At 39.0% G+C, this 13,994-nt stretch overlaps 1 protein-coding gene across 11 annotated transcripts in view; it reads left to right on the forward strand.

Annotated features, from left to right (window-relative positions):
• The window catches only part of LPP (LIM domain containing preferred translocation partner in lipoma), a 633,676-nt gene that overhangs the window by 459,293 nt on the left and 160,389 nt on the right, over window positions 1-13,994 (forward strand). For all 11 annotated transcript variants that reach the window (XM_053918206.1, XM_045199196.2, XM_053918208.1 and 8 more), the window contains one exon: window positions 4,951-5,077. In XM_053918206.1, the coding sequence (XP_053774181.1) occupies window positions 4,951-5,077 (127 nt within the window). The remainder of the gene's footprint in view (window positions 1-4,950; window positions 5,078-13,994) is intronic.

Here is a 13,994-nt window from a genome sequence, read left to right on the forward strand (position 1 = left end):
TGATAGTGCCTGGCACTTGGCAATTTCTTAGAAAAGGTATGTTAAAAGAATTTTAAAGGAGTTCACTAAAATCTATTTCTCAGTAACTCATCTGGGGTCATGCAACATATCTTGCCTTTAAGCATTTCAAAGAACAACATATTGGTGATTAATATTGATACTTACAAGAACGTCTCTTCCTTAGAAAATGTCAGAGGCTTTGTTTGTATTTGTTTTAAAAGCGTTATTCTGTCGCAATTTAGCAGTAAACCTCTGCTCTGAAAATATCCTTGCTTAGATAATAGAGTCAGTAGATAAAAATCAAGTTATTGCAGAATAATAGAGCTCCATGGCCCGGAGAGGGTGGTATCGGGAGCGCTGAGAGGCCCTGCAGGGGAGCAGAGCCGGCCCCATGTGGTGCACCTGGTGTCAGTCAGGGCTCGCTGGTTTTCAGGGCTGCGACTTCACACAGGGCTGCTCACTTATCTTCTCCGAGCCTCAGTTCTTCCAGTCAGAGGATAGGACCACAGATCGTATGGGCTGTTTTATAAACACCTGAGATTACATGGACGTGAAGGCAGGCACCTTCCAACGGGGCATATAAGTATGATACCGCAATGAATAGACTGCTGATACCATTCACCTTTCTACTTTTGAAAAAATAAAATAATGCAACCCCTCTCACCACACGAATGTTTATGTATGTTCTATTACCAGCTACAATACTAGAAGCTACTTACTAAAAATAAATTGTACCCAGTTACTAATTTTTTTTAGCACATATTGAGCCCTAAGCACTACTGAGAGAAATGAAAAGGGGTCTCTTCATCCCGATGAGGAAAGCGCTGCACTACTACTTAAATGAAACTTGAATCCTGAAGAGAGTCCTAGGCTATGTCTTCTTCAGTGTGAGAAACAAGTAGAAACTAGGGAGCCCGTGTTTTATCAATATTATTCCATGGATGTTATGTATTATGCATTGAAGTGTGTGTGTGTGTGTGTGTGTGTGTGTGTGTGTGTGTGTGTGTGTTTGGTGGGAGTGGGGAATTCTGTAGCCAAATAAGTTTCAGAAACATTGGAACAGATGATTTCTTGGTATCTTTCCTCACAAAAAATACCAGGAATCCAAGGTCAGCATTATAGGAGATTAGAATCTAAAAGAAAAGAGTCTTCCCAAATGTGTTATTTCAGAAACAGTAACACACGCAAATAGGAAGATGTTTTTGATGAATAAAATGAATGGTATATTTTTCTTAAAATCTGTGAAGTACTGACAAGGAAAGTACTCTGAAATTAGAGCTCTACTTGAAATGTAAGTGCTACTCGTAGAATTTGAATTGCTCAGATTTATGGAGGACAGACTTCGCCTTCTTGCTGCCTGTATTTAGGTTGAAAGGGAAGCAGATATTAGGCTCAAACAATGACAAAATGTGTCTGTTCCTGGAGAGTCCCCCCTAAGACTGGAACACGAATTATCAGGTTTTCTTTAACAGTTGTTGATTTAAAGTAGAACATCCAGCACCATTAATGTTAGAGGTAATATTTCACATTTTTCTAGCAGTTTTTCTATGGGATGCAATGTTCAGTTGGAAAAAATGCATGGAATTTAGAGTCACGTGACTCCATATTTGGGCTCACGTTCTCTCTTTATTGCAAGTCTGGAAAACAGAATGTAGGTTATTTTCTCATCCTCATCTTCATTTATCACCTGAACTAAGATAATCCCCCCCATCAAAGGCAGTTTGGGGAATCCAAAGAGAGTCCCTTTGTTACTCTGGGTTGAGAGCAGTTAAGCTCTCTATTCAGCATAAGAGGCAAGCTCTTTCATTTTAATGCTCACACAGACTGCGAGGTAACATTAGCAGGCCCATTCTCCGGAAGGGAATCTGAAGGTATGAAAGGTTCAGAAGCTCACCTAGTTTCTGTAATAGTTCAATCTCTGTCTCTGACCATATTGGCAGTGCGGCATAGTATATCCCTTCACTACCACTGGCCACAAATGCATTATGGGAGACTTACATCTCACTCCAGTCTCCTAGAGCTTCCATCCACCCTCCTCTCCAGAGAGTACTTTGTAAATCTGATTAGCTCCCTCCCCTGCTGAGAACCCCTCCTGCAGTGTCTAAGGTCTGGGTGCTCCTGCCCAGAGGTCTTTAGATATTGTTCCCAGTGGTCTATGAAATTTCTGAAATTGTAAGTAACTATAATAATAATTACAATTTATAATTGTAAATTGAATTTTTAGGTGGATCTTTATGGATGCCATTCTCTGCCCAAAGGCAGGTTAGCTCATCAGATTTCAGAGTTGTCCCTGGTCTCACACAGGCCTGTAGCCCAGGCCCATGGGGAGCCCCAAGCCCCTCAGGGAGGCACGGCAGCTCTTAACTGATTCTTCTGTCTCAAACACCAAACCACTTGCAGGTTTCCCCTCCCTCGCCAATCTGCTCCTGTCCTCTGATATCGGCCCTTTCGCTCCTCTCAGAGTTCCCCATTTGATCTCACTTAGAAGCCAGTTTAAGAGGTTCATTAATATCCAGCATATCTCGATGATTTAATTCATCAGATTGAAAAAATTCTAGTTCATGAATTGCAGAAGTACAGTTACACACTGTAAAATAAACAAACTTAAAAAGTGAAAGCCCACCAGTATTGCAACCCCAGAGATGATCCCCTTTGACACTTGAGTATAGGTCTTTTCAGGCCCTTTTTTTCCCTATGTATAGATCTGCAGACAATTAAACTCTGCTTCCTTTACAAAAATGAGACCTCCATTTAGATATTCTGTGCTTGGATCTGTGTAATTGATGACATGTTGAAGTTGTCTTTTCATACTTGTACATATAAATTTGTAAAGTTTTCTTTTAAAGCTTGTTCATGTTTCATTGTATGTATCCACCATTGTCTATTTAGGTGGTCTCTTACCAGTGAATACATAATTACATTATTCTTTATTTTCTCAAATATAGTTCCTGGGACCAGCCTTGGTCATATAATTCTATGTTTTTGTATGAGTATTTCCTGTAAAAATTTCCTAGAAGTGGGTAGCATATGTGCACTTTAAAGTTTAATAACACTAGCAAACCATTCCTCTACTGTTCATATCTACATACAGTCATACCCTTCAAAGGCAAAGGCTGTCTAACACATCTCTGTGTCCCTTCCCGATGCTTGCAGAGGGTACACAAAACAGACACTGAGAAGGAGTGGATACACTAATAAACAAAAGAGTAAATGAATGACTCAATAGTTTCTTTAACTCTCACACCAATTCTGTAGGGCAGGCATTCTTTGCAGCTTAGAGGAGGCCCTGAGTTTAACATAATGTTTGTTGAATGAGTGAGTTAAAGAGCGAGTCTAAGATGGGCTCTTATCCTGGCTTCATCACAATTAGCCCTGCTCTGAATTTTCTGGGTGCCTGTTTTCTTCTCTCACAATGAGTAGATGGAGGTAGTGATTCTTCAGATCCTGGCGGGCAGCTCTAATTTTTGTCTCTGCCGCCTGCCATATATCATAGATTTTCACTGCTTTGAATCTCCAACCCAAATTGTCCAATAGTGAAATCAAATCCCAAGGGTGAGGTTAGTGACAAACAAAAAAAAATCTTGGCATTTTTAGCCCTCTGTCTTAAACACTGAACCACTCATACTCTAATCTTGTGTACATTTTAAAAACCTAAAAATGAATAACAATTGTAGAGAAAAGGCTAAATAGGTAGCAATTAACAATTTTACATACGTTTGGAATGCCTTTCATGCCTTAGATATCACACAAATAATCAATATCCATCTTGGAGTTGTTGAAATAATTCTTGGTAGTAAGAATGAAACATTTATGCAGGGATTTGTACTTTGCTGGATTTTCACATCCAAGTCTTCATTTGTTACAATGAAGACAACTGGTGAATGAACATGCAAGTTTTGTTGAACTAATTCTTGTAAACTATTCATGAGAGGAGAAACCCTTGGTCAACAGTTTTAGGAATGCATAAACATAAAGGAAGAGCATCCACACCCTCATCTCTGCCCAGTGGCGATGATGGACATCATCATCATTTCTAAACCTTTTGTAACAGTTTTAAAAAGTCTTTCTGTTTTTAACACTTTCATTAAAGATGTTGGGGTGTGACATGGAAAGTGGTCAATGTCATAATATTGCAAAGGAAAATATAGTAAATTCCCTTTTATTTATGCAGCACAGAGAGATTTTACATCAGGCATCTGGCCTTCCTTCTTTCTCTACTTCCTTCTTTCTCTACTTTGGATTCTTGGTTGGTGCTCTTTCACTGGGTACTTGATTCCCCTGCATTGCTGGAATTCTGCCTCACCCACTGGTTAAAATACCAGCCCAGTGTCAGTGCTACCAGTTTACCCTCCCCATCTGAGATCTAGCTGGTCCCACTGCTGGAAAAGCATTACTCAGCCTTGGCTAGAACACAAGGAAGGCCCTTCACACTCTGGACAAGAGCCCCTTATGCCACCTTAATATGAGACTCTTCTTTTAGCTGAATAAATCCTAGTCTCTGTCACCACCTGTCCTCTGGATTCTTCCTCTCAGGCAACAGGAGAGGTCACCTTTGAACCCTGATTGTGCACTTTCTACAGTCACTTTATCCTTAATTATTGATGTGCCTTCATCTCTCATTTCCCTATGAGCTCCTTAAGAGGGAGGCTCAATATACTTATCTTTTTAATAAATATTCAACTGGTGCATCTTGACTTCTAGCAATTATTGAATGAAATTGAGTCGTACTATTGTAAACATGGATTTCTAAAGCCTGATAGATGATTTCTACTGAAAAGGCAAGTGTTGTGTCCAAGGTCAGACTCCAAGTAGCTGATAAAACTGTTTCTAAGACTCAGGACTCCTAACAGTCATGTCCAGTGCTTTTTCCTCTACAGTGCAAATACTTCCTGATTGTCCTAGTTGATGTCTAGATTGCATTTAAAGGACTACGTGTTTTCTGCCTTACAGGGTGGACAAACAGGATCAAAGGGACCTCCGGCTGCTCCTCCCTCATTCCGCCCGGAAGATGAGCTGGAGCACCTGACCAAGAAGATGCTGTATGACATGGAAAATCCACCTGCTGATGAGTACTTTGGTGAGTGGGTTCTAGAGCTGACTTTTGAAGTAAATGCCTTGTTCTATTAATATTTTCCTTAATTAGTAATTGCGAGCATTATTAGCTCCAATGATAAAGGATTTGAGTGTGGATTTATTGGAGTTGGTAATTCGTGTGCATGCAATTAAGTGTTCTGGAAATTGCCTTTTGAGAGTCTACCGTAAATGTGATATTTGTTTGGCTTGGACTAAAATCTCAGAGGTAAAGAAGAATTTCGTGAGACACAAGTTTGATTTTTTTTTTCTTTTTCTTTTTTTATTTATTGTTATTTAATTACAGTTGTATGCCTTTTCTCCCCATCCCTTCACCCCACCCCAGGTGAACCCACTTCCCTCCCCCCTCTCCACCCTCCCCCTTGGATTTGTTCATGTGTCCTTTATAGTAGCTCCTGTAATCCCCTCTACCCACTGTCCCTGCCCCCACCCCCCACCCCCGCCCTTGCTATTGTTACATTGTTCTTAACTTCAATGTCTCTGGTTATATTTTGTTTGCTTTTTCCTTCTATTGCTTATGTTCCAGTTAAAGGTGAGATCATATGGTATTTGTCCCTCACTTCCTGGCTTATTTCACTTAGCATAATGCTCTCCAGTTTCATCCATGCTGTTGCAAAGGGTATAAGCTCCTTCTTTCTCTCTGCTGCGTAGAATTCCATTGTGTAAATATACCATAGTTTTTGGATCCACTCGTTTGCTGATGGGCACTTCGGTTGCTTCCAGTACTTGGCTATTGTAAATTGTGCTGCTATGAACATTGGGGTGCACAGATTCTTTTGGATTGGTGTTTCAGTGTTCTTAGGGTATAATCCCAGCAGCGGAATTACTGGGTCAAAGGGCAGTTCCATTTTTAGTTTTCTGAGGAAATTCCATATTGTTTTCCACAGTGGCCTCACCAGTCTGCATTCCCACCAACAGTGCACGAGGGTTCCCTTTTCTCCGCATCCTCTCCAACATTTGTTTGTGGATTTGTTTATGTTGGCCATTCTGACTGGTGTGAGATGATACCTCATTGTGGTTTTAATTTGCATCTCTCTGATGGCTAGTGATGCTGAGCATCTTTTCATATGTCTCTGGGCCCTCTGTATGTCTTCCTTGGAGAAGTGTCTGTTCAAGTCCTTTGCCCATTTTTTAATTGGGTTGTTTGTCTTCCTGGAGTGGAGTCCTGTGAGTTCTTTATATATTTTGGAGATCAGGCCCTTGTCTGAGGTATCATTGGCAAATATGTTTTCCCATATTGTTGGTTCTCTTTGTAATTTGGTGCTGTTTTCTTTAGCCATGCAGAAGCTTTTTATTTTGATGAGGTCCCATTTGTTTATTCTTTCCTTTATGTCCCTTGCTTTAGGGGATGTGTCTGTGAGGATGTTGCTGCGTGGAATGTCTGAGATTTTCCTGCCAATGTTTTCCTCAAGGACTTTTATGGTGTTACGGCTTATATTTAAGTCTTTTATCCATCTTGAGTTTATTTTCGTGTATGGCGTAAGTTGGTGATCGAGTTTCATTTTTTTGCACGTAGCTGTCCAGATCTCCCAACACCATCTGTTGAAGAGACTGTTTTTGCTCCATTTTATGCTCCTGCCTCCTTTGTCAAATATTAATTGATCGTGTAGATTTGAGTTTATTTCTGGGCTCTCTATTCTGTTCCATTGGTCTATGTGCCTGTTTTTATGCCAGTACCAGGCTGTTTTGATTACCGTGGCCTTGTAATAATACAGTTTGATATCAGGTATTGTGATACCTCCTGCTTTGTCCTTCTTTCTCAAAATTGCTGCTGCTATTCGAGGTCGTTTATGGTTCCATATGAATTTCTGCAATGTTTGTTCTATATCTGTGAAATATGTCATGGGTACTCTAATAGGGATTGCATTGAATCTATAAATTGCTTTGGGTAGTATGGCCATTTTGATGATGTTAATTCTTCCAATCCATGAACATGGTACATGCTTCCATTTGTTTGTATCTTCCTTAATTTCTTTCTTCAGTGTTGTGTAGTTTTCTGAGTACAGGTCTTTTACCTCCTTGGTTAGGTTTATTCCTAGGTACTTTATTTTTCTTGTTGCTATATCGAATGGGATTTTTTTCCTGATTTGTGTTTCTGCAGTTTCGTTGTTGGTGTACAGGAATGCCTTTGATTTCTGGGTATTGACCCTGTATCCAGCTATTTTGCCAAATTCATTTATTAGGTCGAGTAGTTTTTGAGTGGAGTCTATAGGGTTTTCCATGTACACTATCATGTCATCTGCAAACAGTGACAGTTTCATTTCCTCCTTTCCAATTTGGATGCCTTTTATTGCTTTTTCTTGTCTGATTGCTGTGGCTAGGACTTCCAATACTATGTTGAATAGGAGTGGTGAGAGAGGGCATCCTTGTCTTGTTCCTGATCTTAGTGGGAAAGCTCTAAGTTTTTGTCCATTGAATGTGATGTTGGCTGTAGGTCTCTCATATATGGCCTTAATTATGTTGAGGACTGCTCCCTTTATTCCCACTTTGCTGAGTGTTTTTATCAGAAATGGGTGCTGTATCTTATCGAACGCTTTTTCCGCATCTATTGATATGATCATGTGATTTTTGTCTTTGCTGTTGTTGATGTGATGTATTATGTTTATTGATTTGCAAATATTGTACCATCCTTGCATCCCTGGGATGAATCCCACTTGGTCATGGTGGATGATCTTTTTAATATATTGCTGGATGCGGTTTGCTAATATTTTGTTGAGAATTTTAGCGTCTATGTTCATCAGCGATATTGGCCTGAAGTTTTCTTTCTTCGTTGTGTCTTTATCTGGTTTTGGGATTAGGATGATGTTGGCTTCATAAAAAGAGTTTGGGAGTCTTCCATCAGTTTGGATTTTTTCGAATAGTCTGTGAAGGATAGGGGTTAGTTCTTCCTTAAATGCTTTGTAGAAATCTCCTGTGAAACCATCTGGTCCAGGGCTTTTGTGTGATGGGAGTTTCTTGATGACTGCTTCAATTTCCTTTGCTGATATTGGTCTGTTCAGGTTTTCTGCTTCTTCTTCAGTCAGTTTTGGAAGATTATATTTTTCTAGAAATGTGTCCATTTCATCTAGGTTTTCAAATTTCTTAGCATATAGGTCTTCATAGTAATTTCTTACGATCCTTTGTATTTCTGTGGTATCAGTTGTAATCTCTCCACTTTCATTTCTAATTCTGTTTATTTGGATCCTCTCTCTTTTCTTCTTGATAAGCCTACTTAAAGGCTTGTCGATTTTGTTTATCTTTTCAAAGAACCAGCTTCTGGATTCATTGATCCTTACAATTGTGCTTTTAGTCTCTATGTCATTTAGTTCTGCTCTGATCTTGGTTATTTCCTTCCTTCTGCTTGCTCTGGGCTGTCTTTGTTGTTGTTCCTCCAGTTCTTGTAGGCGTAGGGTTAGGTTGTTTGTGTGAACTGTTTCTAACTTCTTAAGGTAGGCCTGTATTGCTATGAACTTCCCTCTCAGGACTGCCTTTGCTGTGTCCCATAGGTTTTGGGTTGTTGTGAGTTCGTTTTCATTTGTTTCCAGGAAGTTTTTGATTTCTTCCCTAATCTCGTTCTTGACCCATTCATTGTTTAATAGCATGCTATTCAGTCTCCATGATTTTGAGTGTTTTGGGTTTTTACCCTTGGGGTTGGTTTCTAGTTTCAGACCCTTGTGGTCAGAGAAGATGCTTGATATGATTTCAATTTTCTTGAATTTGTTGAGGGTTGCTTTGTGTCCTATCATGTGGTCTATCTTTGAAAAAGTTCCATGGACACTTGAAAAGAATGTGTATTTTGCTTCTTTGGGATGAAAAGCTCTGTATATATCAGTTAAGTCCATTTCCTCTAGGGTATTGTTAAGTGACACAATATCTTTGTTAATCTTTTGTTTGGAAGACCTGCCCATTTTTGATAGTGGGGTGTTAAAATCCCCTACTATAATTGTGTTGCTGTCAATATCTTTCTTGAAATCCTCCAAGATTTTCTTTATGTATTTGGGTGCTCCTATGTTGGGTGCATATATATTTATAATGTTTATGTCTTCTTGGTGGATTCTTCCTTTGAGTATTATGAAGTGACCTTCTGGGTCTCTCTTTATGGCCCTTCTTTGGAAGTCTATTTTGTCTGATATGAGTATTGCTACCCCTGCTTTTTTTTCCTGTCCGTTTGCTTGGAAAATTTGTTTCCAGCCCTTCACTTTCAGTCTGTGTAAGTCTTTTGTCCTGAGATGGGTTTCTTGTAGGCAGCATATGTGTGGGTCATGTTTTCTTATCCATTCAGCTGTTCTATGTCTTTTGATTGGAGCATTTAATCCATTTACATTTAAGGTTATTATCGATAGGTAGTTATTCATTGCCATTATTTCCTACCTGTGTTCCTCTGTCTTTCTCTTTTCCTTCCTTTCCTTAAAGCAGTCCCTTTAGCATCTCTTGCAGAGCTGGTTTGGTGGAGCTGTATTCTTTTAGACTTCTTTTGTCTGGGAAGCTCTTTATTTGGTCTTCTCTCTTGATTGAGAGCCTTGCTGGGTAAAGTAGTCTTGGTTGGAGGCCTCTGGTTCTCATTACTTGGAATATTTTTTGCCATTCTCTTCTGGCTTGGAGCGTTTCCATTGAGAAGTCAGTTGCTAACCTTATTGGGGCTCCCTTGTATGTTACTTCCTTTTTCTCCCTTGCTGCCTTTAAGATCCTCTCTTTGTCTTGGAAATTTGCCATTTTAATTATGATGTGTCTTGCAGTGGGTCTCTTTGGGTTCCTCTTGTTTGGGACTCTCTGTGATTCCTGGATTTGGGTGACTTTTTCTCTCCTCAGATTAGGGAAATTTTCCATCATTACTTTTTCAAACAGGTTTTCTATCCCTTGCTCTTCTTCTTCTCCTTCTGGTATTCCTATTATACGGATATTGTTACGTTTCATGTTGTCCTGCATTTCCCTTATTGCCTCTTCATTCTTTCTGAGCCTCTTTTCCTTTTCTTGCTCCTTCTGGGTGTTTTTTTCTACTTTATCCTCCAGCTCGCTGATCCGATCCTCTGCTTCGTCAAGTCTGCTTTTCATTCCTTCTACTGTGTTCTTCAATTCAGAAATTGTATTCTTCATTTCCTCTTGGCTCTTGTTGATATTTTCTATTTCCTTTTTCATGTTGATATAGTTTGCAGTGAGTTCATTGTAGTTTCCTTGTAGTTTCTGGTAGTTCTCTTTGAGCTCAGAGAGCTCAGTGAGCTTCCTGATGACCATTGCTTTGAACTCAGTATCTGATAGTTGACTTGCCTCTTTTTCGGTTAGTATTCTTTCTGAGACTTCCTCCTTTCCTTTCATTTGGGAATTGTTTCTTTGTCTTCCCATTGTTTGTGAGGCTCTTCTTGTTGGCTTCTGCTTCTTAAATTGCTTTGTTCTGAATCCCTGGGTTTATGATATGAACTTCTATGGTAGAATGCCAATGGGATTCGGTGGTGCTGTCTCCTTACTCTCCTGTGCTCACTGGTCTTGAGCTGACGTTTATGTGTTTAACACGGTCTAACTCTAGTCTTTTCAGCACTCCAGGTTTTGTTGTCGCACCGTCAGATCTTTCAATGTCCTCTATCTTTGGTCTCTGATCTTCGTATATGCTGGAATACTGTTGGCTGTTCGCTCTGCTCCTCAGATCAGCTAGGTATTTCCCTGGCGTTGCGGGGAAGTGGATTCCGCTCCCACCTATGTTGCCGCCATCTTCTCTCAGACTAAAACTGTCATTCTTTGCAGATGACAGTGTAGAGAACCCTAAAGATTCCACCAAAAAACTGTACTCAGAATTCTTTGTCTGTTGTGCTGTGTGGTGGGCACATAGTCATGGTGTGTGGTGCACATCTTTTCCCGATTCCACGTTTATAGCAACCGACTGTCTCAGGAGGCACAGTATGACTGGTAGGGAGTGCATAGATGGAGCAATAGGGCTGGCTGTGCTCCTATGGGCAGCAGCTGAAGTTCCAGATGGATATTTCAGTGGCCAGGGAGTTCCCCCTGAGAAGTGTGGGGTCTAAACCCCAAACTGATCTCCCCAGCCCACAGCACCAGAGCCTGGGCTCCAGCAGAGAGTGCAGAGTGGACTAGAGACTCTTGAGGAGAGTCTGGTGCTGGTGGCTCTGGGAGAGAACTGAAGGAACAGCTACCAGGATCCCTATGCTGAGTCATTCCCCATACTGCAGAGACCATCTACAAGTTTGATTTAAAACTTAATTTTTGACAACTTATTAGCTTCTTATTAGGCAGAAGTTGGACTTTTGTGTGTGTTCAGGTTTCAATAGTAATATACAAGATATAGAACTGGGTAGCATCTGAACTCTTTGCTCGCATTTCTTTCCCTGTCCAAGTTCAGGAAAAGGTGCTCCCTTTACATCTTTTTTTAAACTTCTTCCCTCTCCAAACCTGTGAGTAATTATGAACAATTAATCCATCTAGTCCATTAGTGTAATGTGAATTTATGAATTCTATGCCAATTAAGAAGTGTTATGAATATATAACTTGTCCTCTGGGTAGTTATAATTATTCAGAAGAGATAAAAATACAAATAATTACTCATCTAGGAAGAAAGTTATAAGAGGCATGAGAGAGGCCTGTTTAGGTCAAATGTTATAAAACTTAAAGGCTCTGTTCGTCAGGAACATCAGGAGTGCCGAATACAAGAATTGGTGGCACTTGACTCTGGACCCTCAAAGCAGTGCCTCTCGTTTATTTTTGTTTGTTTCTTTTTTTGTTGTTATGAAAGACTCCTCCCTAATCTGTTAGAGATTAATATTTTTATAGAGTACAATTAAAATCAGTTACTAAGAAAATGAAATTTAAAAACACAAAGTGGAAGACTAACTTTTATCATTATTAGATTTAATAAGGATAAATTGCTCTATTAAATTGCTGTAATATTTTCTAAATACTCTCTGTACTTGTCTCATCGCAGGGTGATAAACACCTCTTAGTCAGACACCCATCTGTTGACCTCATTTTGAGTAGTGCAGCTTTAAGGACGTGTAGAGAAAGGATATTATATTTGGGAAGCATTGGGGTAGAAATGTACAGAGATGCGAAACTGCACAGGGCTTTTACTTCTTCGAGTATTTCCTCTTTTCATGTCTTCTTACTTGCTTCTTATCTGGGAGTTTATATTGAAAGGGAAGCCGAAAGCACTGGTACAAAGCCACGCTGTAGATGGAATGGGTTAGGGTGTGAAAATCATGGCATTTATTTGTATTCGGGAGGCAGCTTAGCTTAGCTAAAAGAGCACAACAGTGAGAATAAAGAAGGCTGGTCTGTCCCTCTTTTGCCCTCGCTGACACAGCAGTATTGCCATATTCCCCAACTGCCTGAGCCCCATTTCCCATTTTGGTAAATCAAAGGTGTAGAGCAAATGTTCTGTAGTATTTCTTTCAACACTAGTAAGATCGTGTGGAAACAGCATCAATCCAAAAAGATATAGCAGAGCTAGTAGTTAAATATAGGTTGATAGTGATTAGCACAAAGGCATGGAGAACAGTAAAAAAAAGCCTTTGGTTATATTAAAATATACTATAAGTATATTATGTTCTTTTCATTGATGTGAGAAAAGGGTTTACATTGGAATCTAAGGAAAACTTTTTTGAAAATCATGTTAAAAGTGAAAAATATATTCTCAGTATTAAGGTCTATTAAAAATGAAAAGTAAATATACCAAGTATATATGCTTCACATATCAAAGCAAAAAATACTTTGCAATAAGAAAAATTATGTTAATGAACCTAACTATATTAAGCACTTAATATACTTGGGGAACTTTGGGAAACAGATATAAATTAACTATTATATTTGTCTTCAAGAACTGTCCTAGCTTTACTAGCTTAGAGAACTTTAACAGATTGCTTACTCTTTCTAAATATTTGTTTTTGTTTCGGCTTATCTTTAATATGGAAATAGCAACTATCTTTTACTGTGATTGTGAGTATTGTAGGACATGTTTCTGGAAAGCACTCAGCCAAGTTAGTGACATATACCACATGCTCAGTAATCAGAGTTATCCCATACTTTAAGAAAATAAGATATGACCCTTAAAATTAATTGATAATATTGTACTTGAATTAATTTTAAGTTCCTATAAAAATAGATCATATATCACCAACCAATAAATAATCATTGACAAATGATGTTTACAAACCATGAGAAAAATGCAGAATAATGATTAACTTTTATCGAGTACTTGCAATATGGCAGCACTATTTTCTGTACTTTATAGGAATTAATTCACTTAATTCTTACTGGAAAAAAATAGCCTCATGGAGTAAATGCTATTATTATTTACAGATTAAGAAATTGAGGCACAGAAATGTTAAGTATCTGCCTATATTAACAACTAATGAATCTCAGAACTGGATCAGAATACAGACTCCAGGTCTACACATTTTTTTCTTCTAAAAGATTTTTCCCCAGCTTTATTGAGGTATACAAAAAAACTGCACATAATTAATTTATAAAATTTGTTGGGTTTGGACAGATGTATACATTCCTATTGCCATCACCGCAACTCAAGTTATAAACATACCCAGCACCTGCAAAGGTTTGGGATGAGTATTTAGAAAGGTTTTATGGAGAAGATCAGTTTGGACAGATGGGGAATAATGGAAGGGCATTCTCTTCTAATATACAGAATGAACAAAATATGAGTTGAGGCCAGAATTATTCAAGGAAAATTTATGTGGAAAACAAACATTAAGTACCTATTGCGTGCAGGTTACTCTTCTACGTTGTGGGGGCATATGAAGACAGGCAAACATGAGACTTAACTTTAAAGATGCTTATAGTCTGTCTAATAGGATGTGTGTACAGAGTTATGGTGTTTAATCATAACTCAAGACAGAAAGTGACAAGTGACCTAAAGGTTAGCCAAACCTTCTTTGAGAATTTGGGAAAAGGAGAACAGACATCCC

This window comes from Desmodus rotundus, chromosome 2 (assembly GCF_022682495.2).
Source record: "Desmodus rotundus isolate HL8 chromosome 2, HLdesRot8A.1, whole genome shotgun sequence".
NCBI lineage: Eukaryota > Metazoa > Chordata > Mammalia > Chiroptera > Phyllostomidae > Desmodus > Desmodus rotundus.